General features: G+C 42.4%; 1 protein-coding gene across 1 annotated transcript in view; it reads right to left on the bottom strand.

Annotated features, from left to right (window-relative positions):
* ABCA12 (ATP binding cassette subfamily A member 12) overlaps window positions 1–8,347 on the bottom strand; it is an 88,938-nt gene that overhangs the window by 38,664 nt on the left and 41,927 nt on the right. The window contains exons 18-24 of the mRNA XM_009636586.2: window positions 8,150–8,314; window positions 7,517–7,718; window positions 6,790–6,929; window positions 6,107–6,226; window positions 4,839–4,929; window positions 3,316–3,495; window positions 1,553–1,868 (exon numbers count right to left, since the gene is read on the bottom strand). Of these exons, the coding sequence (XP_009634881.2) occupies window positions 1,553–1,868; window positions 3,316–3,495; window positions 4,839–4,929; window positions 6,107–6,226; window positions 6,790–6,929; window positions 7,517–7,718; window positions 8,150–8,314 (1,214 nt within the window). The remainder of the gene's footprint in view (window positions 1–1,552; window positions 1,869–3,315; window positions 3,496–4,838; window positions 4,930–6,106; window positions 6,227–6,789; window positions 6,930–7,516; window positions 7,719–8,149; window positions 8,315–8,347) is intronic.

Here is an 8,347-nt window from a genome sequence, read left to right as displayed (position 1 = left end):
GTGATAACAATCAATAAACAGTCATTGTAAAATGACTTCTACTGGATGCAAATCCAAAGCCTTTAGGTATTTTAATAATTGAGCAAACTCATGTCCCTCTGAATCTGGGGTGGGGAGGGAAACCTGAAGGCAAGCAGCTTTCTCAGTAGCCCAAGAACAAGAAAAGGAGCACTGTAGTAAATGCCTCCAGCAGCCAGTTAAGAATTGTACAAAACTATCTCACAGCAATAATCCTCATATTTGCTGCAAGAAGTTGACACTTGGTTTGGTGCTTACTGCCTGCGTATTTGCAGGTACTTTGCATGCTGTTACCTTGAGAAGAGATGATAGGTCCCCAATTCTCTTAAGCGACAGGCTGACACAGGAAGGTAATGGGTCTGCTATAGCTCCTATAGCTACAGCTCGCAGATAATATTTTACCTCATGCAGTAGAACACACAGGCTTATCAATAGCAAGAGCTCCTAGGCCTAGTCTGTACTTTTGGTCCATGGGAGATCCCCATGTCAGGGCGGAGTGACCATCCAACCTACCACTACTATTTGCTGAACATCCTTCAGTGCTTTCTGATGGACATGAAACCCCTTCCCTGTGTGTTTTCCACACAGCTTGGCCACCAGCTGCAGTCAGGGTAATAACTCTGAGGAAGTACCATGTTGCCAGCTTTCCAATGCAGACCAAAATTGTCTTGCCAGAGGGGCAGGTCCTCAGCTGTGAGAGATCGCTTCTCTCTATTTGCATTTGGCAGAGATGCAGTTTATACTAACTGCGGATCTGGCTCAAGATGACTGGAAAAGAAGATGATCCAAAACTTTTTGGTCTGCTTCACTATTCAAAACTTATTCTGGTCCACACACAGTTCACACTGCACTGCTCTGCATGACAGGCTGTTAAACCTGGCAGCTCAGCGCATCAAAAGCTTCTCTGTCCTCCCTCATTATCGCAGAGATGAATGGTGCAATTTCATCTTCCCTCCTACCCTTCTTACAGCATCTGAGAGGCACCTGTATGAGAACTATTCACTGTACACCAAACATTAGCTAGAATCACTGGAACAAACAACAAATACCACAGCTGGATAGCAATCTCTAGGAACAAAGCTCATAAACCTAGGGAACCTTTTTTTGTCCAATAAATGCATTTTCTAAGTTCTGCTGCATTGTCTGCACATAAACACCAGCAGAACAAGCCAACACTTACATTCAGCCCAAGTCCTGCCAACCCCAGTCTCCGTTCTACCATATGTAGTAGAACAGGGACAGTGAATTTTATCTGCTGCAAAACCTATAGTTACCATGACAATTCAGGTACATACAGAACACTGCAAACAAAAGATTAGGCAAACTAAGCATAGACCATTTATACTACAGCCCAAAATTCCCTCTTCTGTCCAGACCTTTGGAAAAAGAAAAAAAACTAAAACCAACCACAAAATGAAATTATTTCTATGCCATGTGAACATGGCATCAAGGAGACCAGCACAGCTGGTGAACTCCACCAGTCAGACAAGATAAGCTTACACAAAGCACGAAGACAAAAGCCACACAAACTTACATATCCTTATTGTAGCAGGGGTAAGGCATGGCCTGCACTTGAACAGCTATTTCCTCTGGATTCTTGCCAGTCTGTAATTGGATAATGGCTCTTTCAATGCTGTCCTGGATATAAATAAATGCCCGGCTGTAAATCTGGCTCTGCGAGGTGGAATTGTGCGGGCCCACTGTCCAGATGCGCTCCCTTATTCTGTTGGTGGTTTGCGTGATCCTGCTACTCATTCGGATGGTGTAGTTGAGCACAGGAGGGAGGGATACGTCCTTGTGAACTGAGCGTCCAGGGCTACTACTGCTTGAAGGCAGCTTGAAAATGATACCTTGGAAAAGAAAGGGAAAAGGCTTTCCTTCAGAGTCAATAGCATGGGAGCAGTACACACAGATATGTAGCAACTCCTCAATTTTATAAGCCTTTTCTACATTACAATCCATCATTTCATTCCTTTGCCACACAAATAATGCTCAGGTGGGTATGCTGTCTATCAAGGGTCTGGAAGTGGAAACTATGCATCACTGCAGCTACTCATACTTTCAAATGTGACCAGTGATTCTGGGTGTGAAATACACCCCCAGAGCCTTTAAATCTTTTCCCATTCAAAAACCAAAGACTCTCAAAATAACCAGCTGTGTTTGGAAAAAATCTTGCTGTTAACATGGACTGTCACATATCTGTTAGTTATGTCACTCAGCACAGGCACCCCTCATGAACGTGCCCAAAGGTACTCTACCAAGAGACCTCACGTAGTGATGCTCTAACATAAAAACCTCAGGAATGCGGTGTTGAAAACTGTTCATGACCTATACACATATTTCTGTGCCCACACAAATTCCTGTAAAGCTGAGATGTCTAAGAATATAAAAGCTTTGAAAGTTCCTGTTAGGAAATGGCATGCTGTAGATGCAGTTTGACAGACAGAACATTTTTTTCCTTTAAAGTGTCTGTTTGAGTAGAGGAAATACCCACAGAAGGTTTTCCCTCCAGAATATTTTTCCTGATTATTCCATATATATAGCATACAATGGGATGGAGGACAAACATGGAAGAAAACTGCTTATATGAGAATAGACAAATATTATCAGGGTCTGAAGTTCCAAGAAAGGAGAAGGTTTCCAACTACCCCTCAATTATGAGGTATAAAACCAAACAGGTCACAGGACTCAAGTCTATCCTAATTGAGGAGCTATTGGGCATTCTTTAAAAAATAAGACACTTCTGAATCATGCAAATTAATATAAGCTCCTATTCTCTACTCCCCCCTACCCCTCTCTGTAGTCTGACCTGAAGCTGCAATCCGATCCCACAAATGTGAAAAGTGTGACTGAGAAGACCCAATGCAATATTACAGTGTCTGGCTGGGGTCTCTCAAGAGCTTTATGACCTTCTAATAAATTGAATTGTCTCATTTCTTTCTTGATTAAAGCATCTTTTCCCATGGGGGCCTGAAAGAAGGCAGCTGTCATGAAGATCTCCTAGGGCCACTGAAATTTCATTGAAACTGAGAATTAACCAAGAGAAAATGCCAGCTGACCAAAGGCTTTCTAGAGGTGTAAGAGAAGAGGAGGTATAAAGAGGAGAGCGTAAAACACTGCCACATATGGGGGACTTGGTATGCAGGTTCCATACACGCTGGCTCAAAATCGATTGCTGTGTGGTGGGAGCTGTGACCACAACAGTTTCTGTGGGAAAGCCAAACTTCTTATGCTGTACTCCCACCCTGCACCAGGCCAACTTTAATTTACAGGGAGACTCGAGACACTATCACATACTTGCAAAAAGCTCGTTCTTCAGAAAGAGCTCTTTAGCCACCATTTCCATTTCCTCTAAGCTTTTGACTGCCCGAATACGATTAAATGAGACACAGGAGGACACATTTACAGCAAGGGTAGCTAACGTATTCAGCTGCTTGACAATGTCAGCGTTGTTCTGTAATTCCAGCCGAATATCATCTGAAAAAAACAAATCACAAACAAAACCAGTAGCACCACTACACATAGCAAAAAATCCATCATATCATTCTACTCTTTACACTAACAGTGACACTGGAAAGGAGGAAAAAACCCATCATACTACACATTACATGTAAAATATAATTCTGCACTTAGCAGTGCAATGAAGGCATGTTGTTGACCCAATTTTTATGTTAATCATTTGTAATATGCTCGTGAGTTTGCCTTTGGGAGGATGCCAGCCATGGGATGTGACAGCCATCCCAAATCGTAAGTTGCTACTAACCTGCTGAGGCTTGAGACTCACATATGATGCTCACCATTCATTCCACATCTTATGGTTTTTGATGTAATCAACTTGTCTGTTGAGCTGCTCTGTCTCAGGGGAGAATGTGCTTTATATAAGCACATCAAGGAAACATTATGTCTGCTGTGCTGATGTGTGTACTAAACCTGATAATGCAGTTTAATAAAGATGCTGCTGTTTCCTGGCTGTTTTAAAAGGTGACTGCATAATGCAGTGTAACTAATGTGGAACAGCTGCTGCAGGCATGATGATTTTATGGGGAGTTCAGACAGGAGATGCTACTCATGAAATAACACAGGGGTCATCACGAACAGTATGTAACTATCCTTCTGACTGCAAGACTACAACCACTCTTGGTTTATGCTGGGTTTTACTGGCATGTTGATTTATGTTGACATGTATGGCCACTCATTGAAAAAGCAGGTAGGGACAGTAAGACCAGCTAGGAAGGGACTATGATCACCATGCTGTGCACTAACAGGAGATATATCCACCACCACTGTTAGCTGAGGATTCACACAGTGCAGATCAGCAACTTTCACCTTGAAGGACCATACAAGACCAGCAGAGAACAACAAATTCCAGCAGAGCATCTCCCATAATGATACTTCTGGCTTCATCAGCCTGCATACCTTTAGCTGATTCCTTGCTTTTCCGCTCTGGAAAACTTTTAAGTTGAACCCCGATGTCATGCAAGTGAGCTCTCCACATTTCCCAGCAGAGTCCCAGGTAGCTCATCTGAAGTGATAATTATGGCTAAACAGTGTCCTCCAGTGGCCACACTCAGCTGCAGAGATTCCCATCCTACTATTCCTTCAACACTCATCAGAAATAACTCTTCATACAAGTCCTTTGCTTTCTAATAGTCTTTTCCCATAGACCACGAGATTTTTGAATCACAGCTAAGATTGCCTTGCACTAAAGCATCCAACACTGACCAAGAGCAGTACCAGAGCATGGCTACAGTTTGATGACTCTGGAGCTCCCAGACCTGAAGTACAAATAGGAGGGCCACACATGTGGTGGAACAACTTACCCAGTTCGTTTATTTGACTCAGCAGTTCAGCTGCATCCAAATCCACCATCAGCTTGATAAAAACCTGCACAAAGGGATTCTGCAGGGTGTTCTATCAACAAGCAAGAAGAAAAAGCATCAGTTTGACCAGAAGCCCCTTGAGCTTATTCAATGTATTTCTAAAATACAACAGACCAGCTGCCTTCACTGAGCATTTGTACAACCCCTTCCTACTCCTTTCCAGACCTTCCACATTTCACTCTGTGTATCAGGATGGGGAAATGTTAGCAATGAAAACATCCTACAGAGCCCTGTGAGTCCAAGCTAGTGTTTCTTGGTTTCAAGAGAGGATGCCTATTGAGTGTCCACCAGGCACTAGAGTCCCATGGAAAAAAATCACGGATAATCTTTGTTATTCTAAAAGTGCAGTAAATTTCATTTGTGTCTGCTTTAAGTCCTGTGAACACAGCCAGAGCACAATGGGTAGGCAACCAAAATTTAGCCTGGAGACCAGCAGACAGATTTTTGTTTGGCTGAATAGTTCATTATTCCACCAATGAGTGCAGTCAGTAGAGAATATTTCATTTCACTTTTGCATATTCCACTCTGGATTCTCAGTGCCATGGAAATTACAATGAATTCCAGACACTAAAATTAACTTTGAATGCTTTAGGGTTCCAGAGATCTCATTTTCACAGTTTTGTAAGAAAGAGAGACAATTTTTACTGCGGAGAATAGGAAGCAAGTATGTGAAACATTACAGCCTCCGGATTTCTGCATCCAAGCAAGGCTAGGCTCCTTAGGAGCAAAAAAGAAATTTTAGATACATTCACTGAGGTACAAAGACATCTTCTAGCTCTTATGTGTGTACCCAAAGCTACATGCTTATTATAGACGCTGTTTCATTTTCTGAAAAAGTCATTTCTTGCCTGGTCTTGGCTGGCTGGATCACTCCATCAAGCAGAAAGTTAATTTACAAACTGAGAGGCGTTCCCTGTTCATCTTAGCCCTCCAGCAGGCCTCAGCACGGCCAGTGTCAGGGAGCATATTACAAACAGATAATTTCAGAAAGAGGATTTCCATGGAAAGGTGTGTCAGGAGTATTTCTGTTACAGGAACAGACAGGCAGGCACAGAAACTGTGAAGTCCAGGACAAAAGCCTGACAAAGGGTCTCCCCAGCTGACCTAAGATGTCCTTGACATCCCTGAAACCTCAGTTTATTTCAGTGAAGAAATCCATCCTCCTGATTCCCTCCCACGAGAGAGACAGGGAAGGTAGGATCTCATACCTTGATCATTGGAAATGTCTGGTTTAACTCAGTCAGTGAATTCATGATGACAGGAGACTTGTCCAACCACTCCTGGGACTTCAGGGCTAGATCAGCCATCTGCTTCAGGGTTGCATTAGACTATAAAAAAAGCCCACAACATATAAGGATTAATTTATTCATTACCTTACAGCTTTTAAACAATCAGTAAAACAGCTAAGACCAAATTAGTTTTCTTTAGGATTTTTCTTAGCACCCTATCACTGTTCAGCAAAATGCCCCCTAACACACTGAATTTGGATGCAAGCACTTAAAAACATGGCTTCATGTGTGACATCTGGAACACACCTTGGATCAGCTTTCCTTCTACCACGGGTCTGCTTACAAACTGGTTATAGAATTTGTCCTGGGAAATATCTCTCTATTAGTGGCTGAAAATATGGGGGTGAAACTTCATAAACTGAAGGGCCTTGAAAAAATCATATTGTAAATATTAGACCAGCAGCAATTTTTTGGAGGCAAGTTTCCTTTGAAGACAAAAGATGACTCATATGACCAGCAATGCAACTAGGAAAAGATAATTTGACTAATACTCCAAACAGCCAGAAAATAGACTTCCGCTTCTCAAAGAAACAAGCTGGTGCAAGATAAATTACAATCCTTTTGAGTGGGTGCATCCTGATGTACTGTAAACAGAGCCATACCTTTCCCATGATTGCTCGAGTTTCTATGGTATCTGGTGTATAAAGGATCTTCCCAAGCACCATTGGTTTTAAAAAAGACCAAATTAAAGCTCCAGTTGGGGTCTTGACCAGGTCCAGGTAAAAGGATAAGCAAAACGGTGCTGCAAGGGGAGAAAAGCAAACAAATTGCACAGAGCACAAATAGACAAGACATGAAAAAGTTACCACTGTATTTTTTCCCATCTGCCCAGTTTGTTGCTGCGTCCAGTGAATGACTTCAGGGCCCTCTTCACTGACTGATATAATGTGTTCTGACAAAAGCAATCCACCCCCAAGATCTCCTGCTGCTGAACTCAAGACAACAAGAGTCTCACTGTTTGAGCCAAGATTCTCTGCTTGAAGGTTAAATGGAGTTTTGTGAACTCAGAGGAGCTAATAATGTCAGTACAGACGGAAAAACTACACATCAAGAAAAGGCAGCAACATGTCAAGCCCTAAGACCAGGTCATCAACAAATGGGAAACAGCGCAGTGTCAAGCACTGTTTTGCTACATAGCCTGTTTTCCCTTTAACATTTATGGAAATAAATAACCAATAATTAGGGCAGTGCAGATCTTCAGCTAGCATAAATCATGAGCACTTACAGCCCTCCAGAGACATACAGGGGAACAGCTCAACACTGGATCTCTCTGGAAACAGTGGAGTTTGGCTTTGAAATGTTTTTGCCTTAAGAAAAAGCCAGACTTACTGGAGTCATGAGGAATCCCATATTTCCTCATCATCTTTTGGACATAGACATCCTCCACAGAAGAACTGTTGATTACAGGGTCTCCAAAATCTGGAAGCAAGGACTCAAAAAACAGGGGTGTGATCTCCTGGTTGCAGAGAACTTTTGACATGGACTTAAATGTGCCACGTGTTATCCTAAAGTTGTTTGGTTTAAATAACGCCTGCAGAAAAGACAAAATGCAAGTAAATCCTGCATGCTAAAAGCTTCCCATTCTGAGGTGATTAATGGGCATTTCTCCAATTGCTTTCACAAGCTGACCCCTTCTAGCACACCAGTATATTTTGCTGGAAGTCCACCCTCCTTCAAGACAGTTGTTTATCCCCTGCATTTTTTCTCCTAGAGTTCCTCCCACAGCACATGTTCCTAGTGTCCCTCCCATCATGAGCACGTGATGGTCCCACCACTCCAAATCAAAGCTCTCCCAGGAAGGCAACATGTAAGTTTCACAGAGATTCTTCTTAGGACACCATTGCTTTAAAAGAGAACCAGTAATCTATGATTTAATGCACCTTTGGCTTCTAGGATAAGAAACTCCTGTGGAAACTGTTCCAGCGGTGTTTTGCCTCCAGAGCACATGCAGACTACACGTACCTTAGTCAGTGGCACATTTCTAGACTGACGGAGCTTTTTCAGTGAATGAATAGCTTGTAGCAATGGATCAACGCCAGATTCAATCTGGTGTCTGAAATATTTCATTTTTGTCAGAAGGCCTAACATCTTGTCCATGGGTTTCTGAAGTTCCTTAGGGAAAAACATCTACAAGAGGCAGGAAGAAAATCAGTTATGATC

This window comes from Egretta garzetta, unplaced genomic scaffold (genome assembly GCF_000687185.1).
Source record: "Egretta garzetta isolate BGI_Z169 unplaced genomic scaffold, ASM68718v1 scaffold230, whole genome shotgun sequence".
NCBI lineage: Eukaryota > Metazoa > Chordata > Aves > Pelecaniformes > Ardeidae > Egretta > Egretta garzetta.
This window is presented reverse-complemented; position numbering and strand designations above follow the sequence as displayed.